This window comes from Cavia porcellus, unplaced genomic scaffold, assembly GCF_034190915.1.
Source record: "Cavia porcellus strain 051 isolate PalLab524CR breed Dunkin Hartley unplaced genomic scaffold, mCavPor4.1 scaffold_32, whole genome shotgun sequence".
In the NCBI taxonomy this organism is placed as follows: domain Eukaryota; kingdom Metazoa; phylum Chordata; class Mammalia; order Rodentia; family Caviidae; genus Cavia; species Cavia porcellus.
In genome coordinates, this window is record NW_026947515.1 from 22436938 (window position 1) to 22457977 (window position 21040).

Genomic DNA, 21040 nt, shown 5'->3' on the forward strand with positions numbered 1-21040 from the left:
GGGGAGAGTTCTCCATCCTTTTCATCTCCCTCTGCTGTCTTACTGGACTGGTTCCTCGCCTGAGGTTCAGCATCGGACCCGAGGCGCCACAGCCCAAACCCACAGGTCTGACGGACCTTACGAGAGGAGTCCTACCGACTGCGCACCCGCCTATGGCGTCAAAAAGCCTGCTGCCGGGGTTTGAGGCGAGGAGTCTCCAGCGTGCGCGGCAGGTGGCGGCGTCCCCAGAGCGCCCGGCCCGACTCCTGGACAGCGCGCGCTGGCCCGGAACGCCGCGGACTCGGCGCCCTGCCCAGCCACGGGTGCCGGTTCCCGGAGAGTGGGGTCCCACCGGCGCGCAGCGGTTGGGGTGTTCGCTGTCGAAGTCCCCCAGCAAGGTGCAGCTCCTGTGGGGGGCGCACGTGGCTCCTCGCACCGGAGATGACACTCCAGCCGCCTGGGACCGCTGCGCTTGCCTGTCCCCGAGGTGCGGCCACCTCTGGCGCCCCGATCCGGGCAGAGGGGGAGCTGTAGGGCGGGAGGCGCCGAGGTGGCATGGGCTGGGCGGGACGGGGCAGGGCCAGGTAGGGCAGGGCCTCCTCCTTGGCGAACCGCCCGGTTCACCTGGGCCTACCCCCTTCACCCGAGACCGCGGCTGGCAGGTGGGCAGGGAACTGGGCGTCCATGGACTGGGGCCGCATGGGGCTCCCGCGCAGCCGGTGTTTCCGGCTGCTTCTGCTACTCTTCGCTGCCAGCTCGGGGATCCTCTTTGCCCTGTACTCCTCGACGGTGGAGCAGTTCCCAGAGGTCTGGTTCGCAACCAGGTAGGGGTTGGGGGGTGTTGACCCGAGGGCGCAAGGCGGTGGGCAGGGAGGGCGCCCAGCCAGGGCTCCCCAGACGCCCTCAGCCTTCCACCCGCCCTCCACATCGACCCCTCTGTGATGGCTCGCAATGGGGCCTCGGCCGCGGCCACGGCCCAGAGATCCGCCCAGCGCAGATCTCCCTGCCTGCTGGGATGGCAGGGCCTCTGCACGAGTCCAAGAGGGACCTGAGCCCCGTGCTCAAACGCCTTATCCTCGACACCTCTGTTAGCTAATTCTTTCCAAGCCTGATCAGAAACACTTTCTATAGTCGAAATTTGACTGGGTCTCCTGGATTGAATAAAAACAATTGCTTTTGAGTCTTGGAGTTCTCCACAACGTCAGACGGGAAAGGTTCTACTTCTTGGGCAGAGACTCAAGTCCTGCAGGTTCCAGCTTTGCCTGGATCCTCAAGCACACGGTGTACAGTCGCCTTTCCTGTTCACTCTGGTCCCTGCTCGATCCCGCAAAGTGAGGGCTCCTGGGGAAAACGGGCTGATTCTGGGTCCTCCCGTGCCTCCTCCTGCACGGAGCTCCCTGCTGCTTGACCTGAGCACCTCTTTAATTCATGCCCCACAAGGAGAAACTTGAGAGCCTGCCTTTGCCAGGTGATGGTTCCAGTTACTGAAGAAGTTCAACAGGATTTGGCTTTAAGCTTCTGGCAGGCATACCAAGCTGAACTCGAATCTGAACTGGGGAGACCAGAAGAGCACCCACAGCCTCTTGTGGAAGCCTCTCCATCAGCCTTTCCTGTTGTAGCTTTGGGCACCTACTGAACCTACAGACCCTTCAATAACCATGTCTGGAGCGAGCAGATGAAAAGCAAATTAGCGTTTGCTCTCAGGAATAAGGTCAGAGAACATATTCAGGCTGCAAAGTGATGGGAACCGTGCGTCAGAGGATTCAGTGCCCAGGCTCTAGCAGCTAACACGTGAAGTCACTGATATCCTAGAAGTACCTAATACAACCTTTGGAGGTTTAGTGGTATTTCCAGTAACTTCTGGAGAAAAAAAAAATTCTAAGATCTTCTTTTCAAAATCTAGTGTGACTCAAGATCCTGGTGTTGTTTGTGCTGTACCTAAAACCCTGGGCAGGGCAGGACTCAGCCTGCCCAGGGCGGTGAATATTTAGTCTCGGAGAGCAGAGGATGAGAGGTGGATGGCATGCTAGGTAGGACCAACAGCCTGTGTGACCTCCAACAAGAGCGTCAGCGAGGGACTGACCAGGGACAACCCTGGAAGAAAAATGGCTGTGGGAGAGTCCATGGAGCCCCGGGAAGGGGGTTCTTCCTGTACCTTAAAGGGTGCATATTCAGTTTTTCATATTCAGTAACCTAGACTTTTGGTTGGACTCCCCCCAACAATCAGAGGAACTGGATCTGGGCATCCCAGTTGTACAGATGAGGAGACTGAGGTTCCAAGTAATTCAGTACAGCAGGCAAAGGCTAGAGCCAGGGTACACACCAGGGAGTGAGGCTCCAAGCCATGTCCCCAAGCAGGACACATGACACACACCACTCAAGGGGCACGGACCCAGTGTTTGCCTTTGGGGGCCCTTCAGATCATCACAATTCCAGGGAGTAGCAATCTTTGCTCTACTTTTGAATTTTAACCATCCCTTTGCCCCCATATGTCTGACCCGCACTAAAGGAGTCCTTAATTTGGGGATTTATGTAGCTGGGCAGAACATAATGAAGTGACAGTATTTTTGAGCCTAAAGAAGAGATATGGGCAAGAATAAGAGCACGGAAGCAAAAGGATGAAAACGGCAAGACCATTTGACCCCAAGCTAAGGAATCAGTCCAGAAGCTCCAAAGGGGTCAGTTGCACCTGCTGATGGGGCTGAGTCAGACCCCTGATTTACCTCTGCCTTCTCCCCCAGGGACACCATGACACTGCGACATTTCTTTGGACTCAAAGCATCAAGTTCTGGAACCAAAAAGGTACAGTAGCCGCCTTGTAGCTGTTTTAAGCATCCTCAAGTTAGTGGGAAAGGTAGGGAAGGAATATTTTCATGGGATTTCTGGGCCCCAGAACTCTGCCAGCATTCATCCTCTCCAGGCATCCTAGACCTGACCGCTAGGGTTTCCTGTACCCCAATAGCAGAGAAGGATAAATGGAGTGTTACTACTGAAAAGTTCTTAGGAGTCAAGATATTATCTTAAAAAGTCAGGTGGATTTTATACCTTACCCCAAATATTTTCTTACTCTAAGTCCCATTTTAACCGCTCACCACAGTGTAGACTCCAAGCACTGGGAAGACAGAGGTTCCATATCTGCTCCAAGCCTGAAAACTGGAGGCCTGGGCCATAACCCTGCACAATAGCCAGTGTTGGGCACCAAGGGCTGCCTGGCCCCTCACCTGTGTTTTCTTACTCAAAACCCGCAGCAAATGGAGGCACAGAGAAGTTAGGCTCATGGATGTTGGGCACAGTAGTGCATGCCTATAATCCCAGCACTTGGGAGGCTGAGGCAGGAAGATCACTGTGAGTCTGAGGCCATTCCTGGGCTGCATAGTGAACTCAAGGCCAGCCTGAACTGCACAGGCTCACTCATTCACAGAACCTGGCTGAGCACCAGGTGGGCGGCAGCCTCCTCTGCCACCCTGACTCCATGCTGAGACTGAGCTGGGCAGTGACTGTGTCATTAGGATCAGTGTGGGTTTAAGTGGTTTACAATGCCCAAGAGTCTGAGCTGGGACACAATGACTGGAGGTCTCGGGGGAAAAGACTTTACTACATACAAAAGCCCAGTGACAGTCAAGATATTTAGAAATGGGGTCAGGAACCCTGGCATTAATGGGGGAATCTGTGTCAAGAAGCAGCCTGGTGGACACTTGACCAGGAGGCTGAAGAGAGGCCAAGTGTCTTAAGAGTGTTTGCACCCAGTTGTCTTGAAGTTTCCTAAGTCTTTTCTACTTGAAGCTACTTCTTAGATATCTCCCGGGTTTGAGGTGGCTTTTGGACACATAACAAAGTATTCCAGGATAGCTCAGCCCTGGTGTAGGAAGATTGGCCACAAGGTGCCTGAGACCAAAAAAGAGAGAGAGATTTTATTGGGGGACTTTCTGGTTGAACCATGGCCCTGGGTGGCAGGAAGACGAGTTGGATCCCCTCTCTTTGGGGCAAAAGAAAGATGTACCTGTAGGATATGACAAGAGTGACTTCATCCTGGCTGAAACGTATGTGGTTTATCTTAATATCAAAGGGTCCAGTGCATCCCTGGAGTCCATGCCTAGTTGTAAAGCTCTGCATGTGACTTTTGTGGTCTTATCTATCTACTTATACTTTGCTGGGGAACTGAAGGAAAAACCAGTGAAGGTTACTTTGGGGCAATCATGACAGTTATGATTTAAGATGGCTACAGTCGTGTCCCAAACATAAAGCAAAAACAAAGTAAAATACAATGAGGAAAACAAAACAAGTAGGAAAATAGGACAATATTAGATAAATGCATGAAAACATGCCACAGGATGGAAGAGATGGGCCATATATCTGGCTCTGAGCTTCGCGGTGGTCAGGGCTAACGAAGAAACTTCACTACTGAGCTAATAGACTTTCCTGATTTAGAGACCTGAAGATTTTTCTCCTGGAAACTCATAAAGCAAGCTCCCAAAACACCCCTATGACAAATGAATGAAATCACTGTAGTCCATTCTACTATAATGCCTGCTTTGAAAATGAGATTTTGTAAGCCAGGTGTGGTGGCGCACACCTGTAATCCCAGCACTTGGGAGGCTGACACAGGAGGATCACTGCGAGTTCATGATTGGCCTGGGCTACAAAGTAAATTCAAGGTCAATCTGAACTACAGAGTGGGATACTATCCCAAAGAAATAAAGAGAGAAAGGAACAAAACGAAGAGAAATATGACTCTTCCAATGAGGCTAATGTATTAGCAACAATTTGAGCCTCAGAAATTTTGATTCTGCTTCTGAGAGATATTGTGAGAACACTAGGTAAATACAGAAGTTGCACCAACTTAGCAGAGCCTGGTGGAAATACCCACGCATGACCCCCGAGATGCCATCAGCTTCCGGCTTGCGCTGTGGGCTCGCCCCGCCCGCACCCTTTACAGCATTCCTTCTCCTTTAGACAGACCTGCAGGTGATTTCACAATAGCTCACAAGCTGCTGCCCTTCCGGCCCCACCTTCCACAGCAAATCTCTTTTCAAGATAGTGCTATAGTTTTGCTACTATTTCGTGTTCCTTAACCACGTGACATGTTTCTGTCGGTCTTGAATCCCTGCCTCTAGCTGTGTGTATCGGCTGTGTGCATCGTGGACAGTGCTTTCTGAGTGTTTTGCCACTTACCCTGTCTCCCAGTAAACCCTGTGGTTTTGATTGCACAGTTTTGGGTCCTACAGTGAACTGTAGGCATCCGTGTGTTACAGCGGAAATGACTTTGTAGCCATTTCCTGCTCATCCTTTGACCAAACCAATGCTTAATAAAAAAGTCCTGTTCAGTGGGAACAGTAGCCCTCTCCAGGTCAAGACTGAGAGAGAGTCTGATATTGTGAGGAAGCACAGAGGTCTGTGTTCCTTCATGTGGCTGCCACAACAGAAGACCGCAGATACTGAGTGAGGTACATCAGCAGATTCTCCAACAGTCGATTCTCCAACAGTTGAAAGGCCAGAAGCCCCCAAATGTCGGCAGTGCCATGCTCACCCGGAGGGCATTAAGGAAGCCTCCTTGGCCTCCCAGCATCCTGTGGCTCCTGATGCCCCTCTGTTGTGCCAGGATCGTCTGTCTTCCGGTGGCCTCCTTTTAAGGCTAAGACATTGGAGTGAGGGCATAATGTAAGCTCATCTTAATAACAGCTGCAAATACATCCTGAGGTTTTCATCTTAACTACGTCTACAACTACACCTCAGCTACAGCCTAAGGTTCTACATGACCCTGAGTATGGCAGCTCGGGCACACTTGATGGGTTCAATATAGACGCCAACAGGAAGAGGAAGGGTTGACTCTTAAGTCTTCCCCACAGCCCTTCCACACGCATGAATCTCACAGGGACAACTTTCAGAGCTAAGCTCTCAATCCAGGCTGGTGGATGCCAAAGCCCAGGTCCTTAGGGATGGCCATGCCCATTCACCAAAAAGCACCCATGTCTGAGGGAGTTTGACCAAGTTTGACCATGTCTGAGGGAAGGTAGTACGATGCCAGGCCCAGCAGAGCCTGGAGGGGTGGCATCTGGAGGAGCAGGGGTGGACAGGCTAGATCCCGGAGGCTCTCGGACCCCATCAGGCTGCCAGACCACCAGCTTCTTGACTATCAGATCTGGGGATGCCCCTGGTCTGGAGTGCGGAGGGTGGCTCAGCTCTCTTATGGCGTCTGCAGGCTCCTGGGAAGCTCCCAGCCCCAGACTCAGCCCTCCTGTCTTCTCACCCCCAGAGCCAGCCCTGCCCGTCCTCTCTTTCCCTGGCCATTGGGCAGCACCACCACTTCCAGAGCCTGTTTAATTTCTCCACACCAGTGCTGCTGTGGGGCGGTCTCTTCACCTCTGAGCTCTGGGATGGCCTGAGCCGGCACAAAGCCCCCTACGGCTGGCAGGGGCTCTCCCGCCAAGGTAACCCATTATCTGCACCTCCCCTCCCCGCTCCTGCTTCCCACCCCAGCCCTCCTTCCCCCAGACCTGCCATACTCACAGCATCTGCAACTTGGACCTTCTCCCCTCCAGTCCCCAGTTGTGTCCTGCCTCCCCTCTCTCCTCCATCCATGCACCTAGGACTCAGGCAGGGGGCGGAGGGTGTCCCCACTCACCAGTCTCACCATCCTGGGGTTCCTTGGCATGAAAGTGTCTATAGTCTGACAGGGATTGAAGACAGGCTGGTGGTCCTCAGAAGCCCTGTTTATGGTTCTTGTTGTGGCCAAGCCACTCTTCAGGGTCCCGCTGTGTTAAGTTAACGTGCCCCATCTGGGACTTTCCCTGTGGAATGCATGCAGTCTCCAGCCGCGTGGTTGAGCTCTTTTCTGGGGAGGGTGCCTCACACGTGTGGTGACCTTTCTGCCTCAGCCTCCTGAGGGCTGGGATCATAGGGCTCCCCCTTAGTTATTCAAATTCTTAAAGCCACTGAAGGCCCAGCCAAGCCTATTCCTCTCCCTCAGTTTCCCCAACCCTACCCTCAGGTACCACCCAGCTTCTGGGCTTTTCTTTTCTTTTTTTTTTAAGAGCAGAAATACTTATTGAAAGAAAACTTCTGAGAGAGATAGAAGGGTCCTGAGTGGGTTGCCTAGCTTCGGTGCTTCTTGGGAGGGGCTAGAACCAGGCCTCAGGTGAGGTGGTTTGTAAGATCTGTGGCCCTGGTGACGGCCATCCTCATAGCCGACCTTGTGCTCCCCCACAGCCATCACCTCCACCCTGAGCCTCCTGAACCAATCTGAGAGCGCAAAGCTATTTGCTCACTCCAGGAAGTCCTCTCCCAGCTGTATTCGGTGTGCTGTGGTGGGTAACGGAGGCATTCTGAATGGGTCCCGCCAGGGTCTGAATATTGATGCCCATGACTACGTGTTCAGGTATGCAGGCAGAGGCTAGGGAGGAGGGGGCAGAAAAGCTGTGTGGACAGCTGGAGTTCAGGGCCCAGGGAGCACCTTCCCTGAGGACAGGGGCCGGGGCATCAAGGGCTAAGCAATGTGGAGGCCTAAGCAACTGGGATGGACACACAGCCCTGAAACATGGCTCAGCAGACCCTCAACAGGAAGCATGGGTGCCCGAATGCAAGGTGACCAGGAAGGAAGGGGCCAGGTTTACCCACTCATAGGGCATCCTTTGAGGACTGGGGAGTGGGCATTGGGCTTGCTTCTGGACATAGGTGCCAAAGGAGTGTGCAGACACAAGAGGGGCATGCGGACAGGTGAAGAGCCACAAAAATGAAGTAAAACACATGGCATGGTATAACACAAAGACACTGATGTGCCTCTGCCCCGGCCAGGCTCAACGGAGCGGTGATCAAAGACTTCGAGCACGATGTGGGCACGAAGACTTCCTTCTATGGTTTCACCGTGAACACCATGAAGAACTCCCTCAGGTCCTACAAGCACCTGGGCTTCACTGCTGTACCACAGGGGAAGGTGAGGCCCCACAGGGCGTGTCGCTGTGCTTGGCGGTGAGCACTGTGTTCTTGGGGCCCCTCTGAGGGATGGACCCCAGGGCTTCCAGACCCATCTCCAGTGGACAGAAATAAGTGGTGCTGGCATCTTGGCTGCCTAGAATGCAGCAACTGAACCAAGAGGAGGAACTGGGCAAGGGCTCCACATTCTTCCAAGCTGCTCGAGCTTTCTGCGGAGCACAGGAGCTAGATGGCTCCTAGTCCCTGAATGCTGGTAACAGACCAGGCATTTGGCAGGTGCCAGGGCAACCCTTTTACTGGTGGGGATTTGGTACCCTTGCATCTGGCAGGAGCTCACGCTCTCTGAGGAGTTCAGCCTGTAGGAGCTGTGCATGGGAACTTTCTCTGTGCCCAGCATAGTACAGGGCATGGACATGGTCATCACAGCAGCCAAGAGTGGGACCACTGTACCCAGTTCCAGATGGCAAAACTCAAACCCTGAAAAATCCAGGAACATGCCCAAGGTCACCCAGATAGACTTATCAAACTCTAGGTACCTTGGTCATACCACCGGAGTTATTCCCATCTCCCCATACGGCCCACTAACTAGGATACTGAATGACCTCTTGAGTTCTCACAATAGCCCTATGTGGGAAACAGAGCAAAGGAAGTAAGGAACACAGCCCGAGCCATAGCCAGGGAAAGGGAACCAGCATCTGAGCTGCCTGCCGGACTCACGTTCTTTCAACCATACCCAGTTGCCCTAAATCCGTACTTCTCACCCCACGTGCTCTGGCTGCCATAGGCAGGACTCGGGAGACCCTGGGGAAGGGGTTCTGCAGGGCTACACAAGGTATGGCTCGGTTTCTAGAAGCTTCTTCCTTTGACCAGGGCACTCAAGAGAGTCCTAGCCACCCTAGTGGCCTGTTCGCTAGGATAGAACAAAATGAGGCAGCTTAGCTGCTGGTGTGGCCACAGCACCTTCATGAATTACACACTGCTGTGTAACAACTCAAAACTTTCAGCAGAAAGTGTTTCCTATCTTACCGTTTCAGGAAACTGGGAACCTGAGTGGATTAGCGGGGTGGCTGTGGCTCAGGACCTCTCAGGCGGTGGTGATGCCGCTGTTGTCTTGAAGCCTCCCGTGGGAGCTGAGTCAGGACAGCACTCTCACAGGACAGCCCACCCCTCTGTGGGCTACTTGAGAGTCCTCACAACATGATAGCACATAAAAGCCACAGAAGCTTTTATGACCTAGTCTCCAAAGTCATACATTGTCGGTCACTTGTCACTTTTTCTTAGGAAAACATTTATTTATTAGAACAGAGTGTCACTATGTAGCTCAGGGTGGCCTTGAACTCATTATGTAGCCCAGGCTGGCCTGGAGGTCAAAGCAATCCTCCTGCCTCTGTCTCCCGAGTGCTAGGATTACAGCCGTGTGCTACCACACCCAGGTCTTTTTATTCCAGCACTGGGAATTGAACCCAGGGCCTTCACACTCAGCTATAGTCTCAGTCCTTTTCATTCTTTACCTTCGACACAAGTTCTGACTGAATCACTAGGTTGCCTGGGCTGGGCCTAGATGTGTGGTCCTCCTGTCTCAGCCTCCCAGAGTGACTGATTAAAGGCATCTGCTGCCATCGCTGGCTAAGGCTTCACCTCTTGTAGAGAGGTGCTTGGAAGCACTGTGAATGTACAGTGGGATGACCACATCACCTCAGCGTGGGAATACAGGCTACAAGCAAACTCCCTTAGCCCAGGTGCCGAGATTACACGGCGCTTTCCCTCCGAGCTGCGACTGAGGGCGGCCTGGCTTTTGCCCGGCAGCACTTGTGCTACATCTTCATCCCCGCCAGCATCCGTGAGTACCTGATGCTCCGATCGGCCATCCTGGACGTGTCTGTCCCCGAGGGCCCCGACAAAGGAGACAGGTGAGCAGCAGAGATGCTGGCGTGAGGCTGTGACAGCCTAGCCCCTTGCTCACAGGTCCACAGTGAGGCAGAGAAACTGAGTGAAGGGCAGTGAGGACATCCCTAAGAACTCAGTAATCCAGTCACTGTAATTCAACACTGAAGCACTGTGTCCTTTTTGCCCAGCCTCTGGAAAGACCATGAACCCCTCCTGATCCCGTTGCCTCGGGGGTTTTCTGTATGGGGCAGGTACCTGGCTCCTCAGCCACAGGCTGCTGGCTCCATCTCCTGTCCAGCCACCAGCAGCTGGTCAGGGATACGGATGGGGCTGCAGTGCCAGGGGCCCTTCCGCAGCTGGGTCTCCTGGCCCCCTGCCCGTGTTGTTCTGCAAACTGAGAGTTGAGGCCAGGACCCAGCACTCATCCTGGTGGGCAGGCACCCAGGAGACACAGGCATGGCAAAGCAGGCCCGGCGTCCTGAGAGGTGGGAATGAAGGGCCCTCATCTTCTCTCCCACCTTCCTGTGCAGTAGGGCATTGGGCGTGGGTGCAGCCTCCATGAAGCACATCCTGGGCCTGGCCCGAGGTTGTGCCTGGATCTCTCAGTGGGTTGGTCGGAAATGACCAGCCTCCTCCCAGTGCTCAGCCACTTCCCAAGAGCACAGCACGCTTTGGGGGGACTGGTTTATTTGTGGTTTTAGAGGCTGAACCCTGGGCCTTCATCCCTTGCCCCCTCTGTCCCTACCCTTTTTTTATTTTACTTGTCTTTTTGAGACAGGGTCTCTCTATGCAGTTCAGGCTGGCCTTGAGCTCACTTTTTAGCTCAGGCTGGTCTCGAACTTGCAACAAGCCTCCTGCCTTGGCCTCCCGAGTGTTGGAATTACAGACATGAGCCACCATGCCCCTCTTTACTTTGAAACCTGGTCTCATCGAGTCACTAAATGATCCAGGCTGTGCTCAAATCTGTAAATCTCCATCAGCCTCCTGAGGGCTGGGATTACAGGCATGAGCCTTACTACTTGGCAAGAGCAGCTTTAAGCCACAAAAGCCAGGCCGGCCCCTGCCCCGCCCTTATGATTACCCAACAATTGCTCCCTAGTTCTGCTGCTGGTCAGGGCTTTGTGACACGGGCTGGTGGGCCTGGGCTCTTGGGGGCACTGCCTCAGGGACATCAGGTGGACATTAGGCTCCCCAACACCAATGAGCTCCCCCTCCCATACCCCTATTCCATCCCCCACCCAGTCCCCCTCCCAGTCCCGCTCCAACCACGCTGCCACCCCTCTCAGCCAGCAGCCCCAAGCCAGCTCTGGGGCCTTAGCACCTTCCCCATCCCCTCCACGGGGGACTAATTCCTCCCGGCCCCCCTCGCAGCCCTCTTCCCGGACCTCCTCACTGAGCCCCAGTCCTCACATCCAGCATGTGTCCCGAGGCCCTAACCCCACCAGCACCCCGCCTGCCTCCAAGTCTCCCTCCCAATCTGGTTTAAAAGCTTTCTCTCAAAATCTGCCCCTGAACCCCAGGTCTCCTTCCTACAGCCCTGCCGGTTCCGCCTCCTACATTGGGCCCATTCGGAACATCCCATCCTATATCACCCCCTATGTGCCCCGCTTCCTGAAAGAGCCCCCCTTTTTCCAGCCCCCTACAGCTCCACTTCCCCAAAACCAGTGCTTTCCTTGTGACTTCCCCTGCCCTGCCCCAAAGCCCCAGAAGCCCCCTGACTCCCTCTACTTCCCCCTCCTCCCGCCACCCCCCTACTACCCCTCTGAAAACTGCTCCTACCCCACACCCCCTGCCCTGTTCACACCGCCATCCTCCCTCTCCTACTCCCTACCCACTGAAGTCCTGCTGAAGGGGAAGCCACACGTGGTGCCCTCAGTGCTACCAGCCACCTTCTACACCCCCTTCTCCCGATACTACTCCCAGCCCCGGGCCTACCGCTCCCTCTACCGGCACCCCAGAGCCTTCCCGCTCCCCTCTAGTTACCACTTGCAATATGATGGTCCTGGGCGCTCTGTGCACTTCTAACATGGGTTCTAGGCCTCAGACCTACTTCGGACCCAAAGCTTCCGCCAGTAAATTCAAGCTACTGAATCCAGACTTCATCAGCTACCTGAAAGAGAGGTACAGTGGCAGGGATGGGGATGGGGCGGGAACTGGGAAGAATGGCAACCCACCTTTCCCTGTTCATACCTGAATCCGTGCCGTGCCATCCAGGAGCCTCACTCACAGTGACCTGTGACAACCGATGCCATGTGCCTGGCACAGTGCCAAGCATTTTCTATCCTTTGTTACTGGCTTACTTACTACCTTGATGGAAGTGTTCTAGTAACCAGCATAACAGGAAATTCTGGCCGTAGTGGGTATTAGAAGCTGTACTAGCCCAAGGTGACCTTGGAAGGAAACTGGAGGACAAACAGTCTAACACGGGCCACTCTGGCTTTCTCCTTCCTGCCCTCTGTCCCTTCCTGGAATCGGAGGTCTGCAACGTTAAGAGTACGTGGGGTTAGTGTTCAGTCTTGCAGGATGACATTTTTGATTGTTGAAAGCAGAGAGGCCACCACTAATAGGCAGAGACCAGGGATACCACCGAAAAGTCCACAGTGCACAGGACAGGCCCTGCAACAAAGAACTGGGTGGCTGAAAAACTGTAGAGACCAAAGGGGCAAACATCCCAGGACAGAGAGGAGATGGAGGGGTGCGAGTGGATCTGGGTGGCCCGCCTGGCCAAGCTTAGACACAAATCCAGGGCTGAAGCTGCAACAGGTGGGCACTACCCCCAGTCCAGACCCAGGGGAAATCTGCTTAGTCAACAGGTCAGATAGTACAAAGTTTAGCTCTCAGACCCAGTGAACGGGCCACCTGTTCCGAGGCTTTGTGGTTACCTAACAGCCCAGGGGTGGGAGGGAACACAGGGGCAAGGATTGCATCTGGTGTGATGTTTATCTCACAGTACCACACATAAGGTGTTTATTTCAAAGAGGCTTGCATTTAGTTCACTTGGCTTTTTCCCCAATTAGGGAGTTGGCTGGGTTGCAGCAGTGCTAGAAATCTTTGAAGTTTTCCAATGTGTTTGAACAGCTATGCAACAGAATGGTACAACCATCAGCTAGTAAGGAACACCTACATATCTTTTTATTTTATTTATTTATTTAGTTTGAGACAGGGTCTCATTATGTAGTCCAGGGTGACCTTGACCCCACTATGTAGCCCACACTGGCCTCGAATGATAGTGGCCCTCCTGCCTCAGCCTCCTGAGTGCTGGGATTATAGGAGTGGAACACCAATCCAGCAACACCTAGATGTCTCTCTCAGGCATTAATACCTCTTTTTTTGCTTTCAGATTTTTGAAATCAGAGTTGATTAACAGAGGTTTTGAAGATCTATACATGCCTAGCACTGGGGCCCTCATGTTGCTGACAGCTTTGCACACCTGTGACCAGGTAGGAGCCCTAGGCAGCAGTAGATGCATGCAAATGCGACTCAGCATGGCCCGATACTCACTCCCTGAGAGTCACCTTCTGATGAAAACTCTTGGCATGTACCCCATGGCAAAAGACTCCTCAGCCACAAGCACACCCACCAGGCCTGCTTGTGTAGCCACTATGCAGGGACCTCTACAGGATGGGTCTTGGGCCAGCCTTGCCTCCACCCCCACAGCTACCTGTCCCCAACGCTTCCGTCCTGCACTATGTGGTATTTAAGGTTCAAATCAAATTGCCTTTCTGAGGAAAATCTCAACAGAACTCGAGACATCTTTCTACAGGGACGTCGTGGGGACGTTATGGCGCGGCAGACAGTGTGGCGTGGCAAACTTAGCCTTCCACACACGGTGACTCTGCAATCACAGGATGAGAGCTCGGTGGTGGGACACTCCCTGTATGAACTTTGCTGGGGCAGAAAGTTAAACAGCAGTTTTAAAACAGACCCGGACCCATGGGGAAGCCAGGATGAGAGCTGGCTCTATGTCTTTCCCTAAATCCTATATACCAGGAGACCGAACCCAGGGCTTTCACCCTGAGCTATATCCCCAAATCCTTTTTTTAAAAGGTTTTGCTAAGTCCCTAAATTGCCCAGGTGGGGCTTAAACTCCTAATCTCCCTCCTTAGCCTCTCAGAATACAGAGATTCCAGGCATGCACCACCGGACAGGTCTCTTGGCTGCAGTTCATCAGAATGGGAGTCCTGTAGTTAATGGGCTGTCGTCCTGCTGAGTCACCCAAGTTCCAACCCAGCTCTGCCCTCCCTAGCACTGTTGGCAGGGTCCTATTTAATCTACCCATTTCCCAGTCTGTTCTCATCTGGGGTTGGAAAGCTGGCCTGAAGGAACGGATAGAAAGCACACAGTGCTTACCCGAGTTTATCTTCGTACAGGTGCCCGCATGAGGGGGTGCACCTTTCTGAATCCATGTTACACAAGTCTGCCTGCCCTGCAGGAGCTCAGTGAAGACTATACTAATTCAAGTGTTCTTTCCAGGTAAGTGCTTATGGATTCATCACCGAAAATTACCAGAAATATTCTGACCACTATTTTGAAAGACAGAAGAAGTCACTGAAATTCTATGCAAACCACGATCTGCGCCTAGAAGGCACCCTGTGGAGGGACCTACACGAGGCCGGCATCCTTTGGCTGTACCAGCGCTAACCCCGAAGTGTAGATTCCTCTGCTTTGGTCAAGTAGCCAAAGCCTTGTTGACGTTTCAACCTTTGAGAGAGGCATTAAGTCCTTGACTCTCTCCTTCCCAGTAAAGGACACCGGGGTGAACTTGTGACTGACATCAAAGCCCATTCAAGGCAGGTCACCCCATGTTGTCCTTGCCTCGTGCAAGCAAACTCCTGCATCTGACAGATATCTTCATGTGGCCACGGTCAAGTGGACCACTTTGCCGGACTCATTTTTAAACTGGACACTCTCAAGATGAGGCAGCCAGCCATACCCAAGACAAGCAGCTCAAAGCCAGCAGGACACACATGGACTTTCAGGATGTCGGTGGGCCCAGTACAGCCTACCTGGCAGTAACCAAGACCAAGCAGTGGGTACAGCCAACCTCACCACTAGAAGTCATCTCCACACCAATGCCAAAGCTATTCAACTCTGGAAACATGAACTGAACTTCTGCTTCATGAGAAAGAAAAAGCAGAACGTAATTTGACACTTAACTGCATAAATCACTGATGACCATTTTCTCTTTTTCTGTTGGAGGACTTAGAGAACTTCAGGACAATGGAGAGGGGGGGTACCTCAGTCAAAGGGTGCTCGCCTAGGTCAAGTTCTATATCCAACGCCACGGAGGAAAAAGCCCATAATCTAAGGATTAAAGATCCTGCTGTGTGGGTATCAACTGCAGGGACTCTGATGGGGAATGGGGGTCCCTCTAGCAATGTATGTTACCAGGATAACATTACTGGATATTGAACCCTCATATCACAACTTCAATAAAATTGAAGTTAGCTAGCTGACAGACAAGTTTATTTTGTGGGCTTCAAAAATGATTTCTCATCTAATTGGGTTGCACATTGACCAAGCCCTGCTATTCTCTGGCTTGCTAACTTGTGACACGAGTCCTGAAGCTTGATGTGCTGTACTGTACACAGCAGAGGGAAAACATCTCCCCAAGTACAGGTGAGTGGACTTCCCAAGGTAATACCTACCCACATGGGCCAATTTACCAGGGCCTGGGAACCAGCCTCTGACTCCATGGTTGTAGAAGGCTGATTCCGTCATCTCTTAGGAGATATGAGGATGAACTCAGTCATCAGACACTTAACAGAACTTTAGAAACCCAGAGACATCTGATCATTGGAATGAACCCTGGGCTTTAAATATTAACACAGCTACTTGGGAAAGCTTACAGCGTTCCAGAGACTGGGAATCAGACACGTGGGAAACCACAACTCTTCAGTTACTGGTACTGGGACAGAGTCCCCCATCTCCGGGACATTTAGAAGGCAGTCAGCACAGCTGCTATTAAAGATCCCTGGAACCCCATCCCATCATACAGTGACAGGGAAGCCCTATCGCCAGCTATTCCACCAGTGCTTTGACATTTTGTTTACCTGCCCCATCAAAACTGCAAGTGCCAGGAACACAGCACTTCTTTAAATTTGAAGTAAAAGCAAACACAATGTTTGTGGGTAGCATTAGTGGGGCTACGAATTAGCAGGCAACTATGAAAACAGAAAATATCAAAGTCTATAATTAGGGTTATTATCCTGCAAAAATCCTAAGAATGTGTTTTCCAAATGTCAAAGAACAAGTAACCAACCAGGCAGTGAGTCAATTAAAAAAAAAAAAAAAACCTTTATTTGTGCTTTGAAGTTTAAAAAACCCACCTAGAAAGTCTTCCCCAAGCTAAACACATTGTCCTATTAGGCTCCCAACAGAGTATACACATGTCAATTTCAATGTACAATCTCTGCAGTCCCTCCTGTATGGGAGATTATGCCACCTTAACAGGATTCTCAATGTTCTCACACTCTTAACTTCACTAACGGTCAAAGATTTCTTAGATAAAACCCAAAGAACTATAACCTTAAGTCCCTTTTGGGGAAATGGTTTTATAGACATCGAGAGAAACAGGTCTGCGTGATATGGTCCAACGTCACTGGGAGAGACCCTGTAAAACAAAAGAACAGGCAGTAAACAACCAACTAAGGGACTCAAAACAGAAGCTAATTTTTTTTTTGGTGTTAGTAGTGGTTAAACCCAGGGCCTCTGCACTGCACTGAACTGAAAACTGTATCTCTAGACATTCACTTTGAAAAAGGGTCTGTAAATTACCCAGGTTAGGCTTGAATTTGGTGTTCTGCCTGAGACTCCCAGCGTGCTGAGATTATAGGCAAGTACTACCATGGCCTAGCTGAAAAATGTAAGAGATAATTTAGGAGCAAAAAAAAAAAAAGGGCCATCAGTCTAGGACTCAATGTAACCTTTATTTATGGACATTATTTATGTGTGTGTTGAGACCACAACTGGGCAGGATCAAAAGCTTCAGTGCAGGGTGGGGAAGGTCCAAGATGACAAGTTTTAAGGATGGCATCTAAGGGTAAAGTTTTTGCCAAGTGGTAAGAAAAAGTAATTCCCAGTAAGCAGCACAGATATTTATATTTAACTCACTCTGAACATGAACCTTAGGGTTTACTTGCGCCCAACAGAACAATCACGCTTGCTCTCAGAAGCAGTCAATGATGACAATGAGCTTTCTCATTTTGCTAACCCGCCAATTTACTTTGCTTTATTTTCAAGTTATAAGCTACTGCAGTCAGTGCCCAAGCTCATCAAATCTCACCCCAAATCCTTCAAAGAAAGTAGGGGGAAAAAAGGACCTTAAATGCAAGGAGCCTACAAACAGCTGCAGATCTCAACAGGAAAGAGGGGTAATCTGTGTCCATTTCAAGTGTGGCATTTAAGTGAGAAGACACCGTCTTCCCCATCACCACTTTGGTTCTTTCCTGCTCATGTGCCAGTTTTTAGAACCCAAGCAGCAGCTCTGGGCCAGCTATGCTATTCAGACAGAAGGTAAGCTACACATGGGAGCTCCTGGAAACCAAACAGCTCTGCCAGGGCCATGGTACCCTCTTTCCTAAATGTCAGGACATTGCTCTGAACACAAGGACAGTCATTAACCATTCTCACTGCCACAAGCTGGCATGCATTATACATTCCCCTATCAGTTTCAAAAGAGCATTCATTTTCTCAAAATACATGACAAATAATTCTTTCATTCCACAATGAGCATAAATCAAGGGACTGGCATTAACAAGCCAACTAGACCTTTGGCTTTTAAGCTCCAGAAGGACATATTATAATGGGGGCCTCAGCCAGACACACGCAACTCCCTGAGCCACAAGCTCCATCCCTGATAGAGCCTGAACTTCCTTTGGAGGATGCAGCCACCCCCTAAACCACAGAATGAATTATTTCCCTTCAGCTGAGATTTTCAGATAGGGATAATTAACCATCATAGATTGGGGGGCTTCTTAGGGACACAAAACTTACAGTTATCGGGAGCTCTCGCATGCCTGCAAAGCAGTTCAGCACTGTCTCATATCACAAATACCTAGGAACGGGGCTGGGGGTTTAGCTCAGCGGCATAAGCGCATGCCTTGCAAGTCTGTGGTCGTGAGTTCGATCCCTGGTACCGGTAAAAATACAAAAAAAACAAACAAACAAACAAAAAAAACAACCTAGAAACAAAAACAAAATTAGGTTAAAGTCTACCAGTCAATTTTCACAGCCTTCAAAGCAGGGCAAGGCGTGCAAAAAGAATTAACACTCCACTCAAGGCTGCTCAGGCCTTCTCTGCTTACATGAATGATACATTTTGGGTCCGGGCCCGCCAACGAAGTGCAGCTACCCAAGGATCCTTTTTGAGCCTCAGAAACTGAGACCGAGAATGTACCTGTCAAGGACGAGATATGTGAAAACACCTACTTAAGAAGATATACACAGTACTTTTTAAAATCTTGCTGAATTTTATAGAAAGCAAATGGGAAGCTGAGTTTCAGAGATCCACAATCCACACAGAAAGGCCTTTGCCTTCAGACAGGGATAACTTTAATCATCACAGACTCAGTTCCCACTCTGCATCAGACAACACTCCCAAGAATATATGCAAACTATTTTTTCTTAACAAATTGTGATTTATTTTCCTCATGTGACTCTCAACCAACCTTTACTGTAAAAAAAAAAAAATGTGTGTGTGGGGGGGTTGGGGATCAACCTCACACTAGCTAGGCAGACAGGTGCTTGTTGACTGAGCTAAACCCCTGAAACCTTTTATTCAGATGTTTTCCCTCTTTAGCGAAAGCTATTTCTTTCTATCTAATGTCTAGATGTACCCAATGTCTGCACCCTTGGCACATGAATAGTGCCTATCCTTAAGACAGGGTCACTCAGCAGTGTCTGAGAGCTCAGGAGGCAAAATGCATTCTAGCAGGCAGTAAAATGCCCAGGATAGTACAGATCACTCATCACTTCAGCTAGCTTAATGAAGGCCAGCTGCACCCACTGCATCTCCTGCCAAGAGACAACACTATACACAAAGGTCATTCACTTCTCCTGCATCCACTAGTACATAAAACTACTCTGCAGAACAAGCACAGGGCTGTCAGTTTTTTTAAAAATAGAGGATTAGAGATCTGCCTCAAGAGCTACTTAAAAATAGCCAGCGCTATAATCTTGCTATAATAAAATCCTTGAGCTAAATGCAGATCAGATCAACTAATTGCTCCTACATGTCTGGTCTTGGTTATTGGGCTTCAAAGTAAAGCCATTCTCCTCTGTGGCAGTTAAGTGTAGCCCAGGAATGCATACACTTCAACACTTTGTAGGTTGATTGTGACATATAACCAGGTTTGGAAACCACTGTTACTACAAATAAAAAAGCAAACGAGGTACTAATGGCATCATGTGGTAGCAGGCCAATGCTGGTACTTAGATCTTTAGTCTAATACGGACCTTTCAAGGCTGTAGGTTATTCTGTACCTACTAGGTGCTAGGAGCAGCACCCTCTCATCTACAGTTCTAAACCACAGATCTCACCTAACATCAACTGTGTAACTGTGGGCAAGACCACTCCCTTAAGCCTGTTTTATAACTTACATAACAGCCAAGTGGAGGGAAAAATCTACCTAAACAGAAATAATTTTGTACTACTCCCCTAATCTAGGCCATCACAATTGTGACTCACCCATTTCCAAATTGAACAAACCATTACTTACAGGGGACGGACAATAACCTATGGAATTCTATGAAATAGCTAAAAATCTTACTATTTATGGCAATTTCATCATGAAGATCCTTCATCTCAACACTGTAAGATGAATTTTCATATGATTTCTTTCAAAGTCCACAGTCAGCACCTTTAATGTACAAGGAAAACAAACTTCACTCTAACATGAACTCCCTTTAAGGAATTTATTCTCAAAACATGGTTAAAAGTTGAGCTTCAGTAATCAGGACTCCACAAGATGGCATTTCAGACAGGGATAACTTTAAATCATCCTCAGCTCAACCATTAACTCCTAAGCCAACCATAACTCATCCGTTTTTTTGTTTGTTTTGTTTTTTCAGTGCACAGGTCTTTATTTCTGGATGCTACAAAAGAACAAATTAAAAAAAAAAAAAAAGGTTGGGGGTGGTGGCGCACACCTGCAATCCCAACACTCAGGGGGTCGAGGCAGCAGGATCACAGCGGAGTTTGAGGCCCGCCCCGGCTACATAGTGAGGCCAAACTCCTCCGTTTTTCATCCTTTACACAGTGGTATTCAAATTGGCTTCATTTAAACAGTGACACCTAGTGGTCCCAAGCAACACCAGCACCCACCCTCCATTTTTAACATTCAAGAATTAGAATGGTAAATTCTGGGCAGAGTTCTTACCCTAAATGGACTTAGACCAGCATACATGCATTCAGTTGAACTTAGCTTCAGAACAAAATGTAAACCACAGATAGACCATTACACCATTTCTGCTTTCTTGGGGAACACTTAGATCCCAGACAGTCTCCTTTTCTTTTGAACTCGCCTTTGCAGAAGTCAAAGGGTCTTCAGGGAAGAAAAAAGGTTCGTTATTAAAAGACATGAATTTCCAGAATCTATAATGCCATTCATTAAATAAATGTAGTCCTTAAACAAAAATGGCTAATTGGGTCATGCTCGTGTTATGTATTCACACATTACTACTCCAGATAATGACACTAACAACTGCCACGATCAGAGTGCCTCTGCGAGGGCTGGGGAGACCCCAAGCCCCAAGGCTTAAATGCTTAACTAGGAATGGCTTTGAGGTGCACTGGGTCGCGCTGGGTGCAAGGACTCTGTCTTCCAGAAGCTCTCCGATGCCAAAAACTGGCTTCAGTTTTCTCCAATCAAAAAAAAATCAAAAAACAGAAACAAAACAAAGCCAAAAACCTCACTTTCTGGAAAGCATTTTCTCATCCAGAAGCTCAACCCCCTCCCTCTCAACTCTGTAAGGAGATCGGGCTGGTCACTGCCACTTCAGGTCTGAGAAAGAGGCCCTGAGTATTAGAAAAAAAAAAAAAAAACCCACTTTCCTATCTCCGCAACCTTATACCATCGCCCAAATCCTGAGGTTGCTCACCAGGTTCGGCACGCAGGCGAACAGCCATGACTTCCACACACGAGGTCGACCTCGGAAAGAACGCGAGAGTCTGCCTGCGCGCAAGTTTTCCCAGCAGTCTCGCCGGAGATCTCGCGATGAGAAGGGGCTCATGGGAAGTGTAGTC

The 21040-nt window shown here is 50.3% G+C and overlaps 2 protein-coding genes, 1 long non-coding RNA gene and 2 other non-coding genes across 9 annotated transcripts; 2 read left to right on the forward strand and 3 right to left on the reverse strand.

Annotated features, from left to right (window-relative positions):
• The first annotated feature begins 125 nt into the window (after positions 1-125).
• Positions 126-15248, forward strand: St6galnac2 (ST6 N-acetylgalactosaminide alpha-2,6-sialyltransferase 2). 5 transcript variants are annotated; one of them, XM_063242335.1, is made up of 9 exons: positions 126-466; positions 2721-2781; positions 6233-6407; positions 7186-7354; positions 7771-7909; positions 9715-9818; positions 11833-11916; positions 13136-13235; positions 14269-15248. In XM_063242335.1, the coding sequence occupies exons 1-9, from the start codon at positions 153-155 to the stop codon at positions 14434-14436; spliced, it is 1314 nt and encodes a 437-aa protein (XP_063098405.1). In that variant the 5' UTR covers positions 126-152; the 3' UTR covers positions 14437-15248. The 5 variants fall into 5 exon arrangements, with proteins under 5 accessions (XP_063098405.1, XP_063098406.1, XP_063098408.1 ...); XM_063242336.1 differs by having other exon boundaries at positions 7186-7273; XM_003461444.4 differs by lacking the exon at positions 126-466 and adding an exon at positions 539-803.
• On the forward strand, positions 10996-11840 carry LOC134474407 (uncharacterized). The gene has a single exon (XM_063242339.1). It carries the CDS (start codon positions 10996-10998, stop codon positions 11818-11820), a length of 825 nt encoding a protein of 274 aa, XP_063098409.1. The 3' UTR covers positions 11821-11840.
• Positions 15249-16068: 820 nt separating the features above from the next.
• On the reverse strand, positions 16069-20998 carry LOC101788701 (uncharacterized). Its single transcript, XR_010045255.1, has 6 exons — positions 20896-20998; positions 20175-20339; positions 19566-19655; positions 18102-18193; positions 17791-17978; positions 16069-16408 (listed from the first exon to the last, which is right to left on the reverse strand). It is a non-coding gene; the product is annotated as an uncharacterized LOC101788701 (long non-coding RNA).
• On the reverse strand, positions 18289-18367 carry LOC111756755 (small nucleolar RNA R38). Its single transcript, XR_002791172.1, has one exon. It is a non-coding gene; the product is annotated as a small nucleolar RNA R38 (small nucleolar RNA).
• Positions 19735-19807, reverse strand: LOC111756753 (small nucleolar RNA R38). The gene has a single exon (XR_002791170.1). It is a non-coding gene; the product is annotated as a small nucleolar RNA R38 (small nucleolar RNA).
• Positions 20999-21040: the final 42 nt, after the last annotated feature.

What these genes read in the sequence shown, in the direction of transcription:
- St6galnac2 (XM_063242335.1), top strand. Translation starts at nt 153, where the DNA reads ATGGCGTCAAAAAGCCTGCTGCCGGGGTTTGAGGCGAGGAGTCTCCAG. An exon ending in GCAGGGGCTCTCCCGCCAAG is followed by an intron (nt 6,408 to 7,185) that starts GTAACCCATTAT and finishes GCTCCCCCACAG; the next exon opens with CCATCACCTCCACCCTGAGC. An exon ending in CTTTGCACACCTGTGACCAG is followed by an intron (nt 13,236 to 14,268) that starts GTAGGAGCCCTA and finishes TGTTCTTTCCAG; the next exon opens with GTAAGTGCTTATGGATTCAT.
- LOC134474407 (XM_063242339.1), top strand. Translation starts at nt 10,996, where the DNA reads ATGAGCTCCCCCTCCCATACCCCTATTCCATCCCCCACCCAGTCCCCC.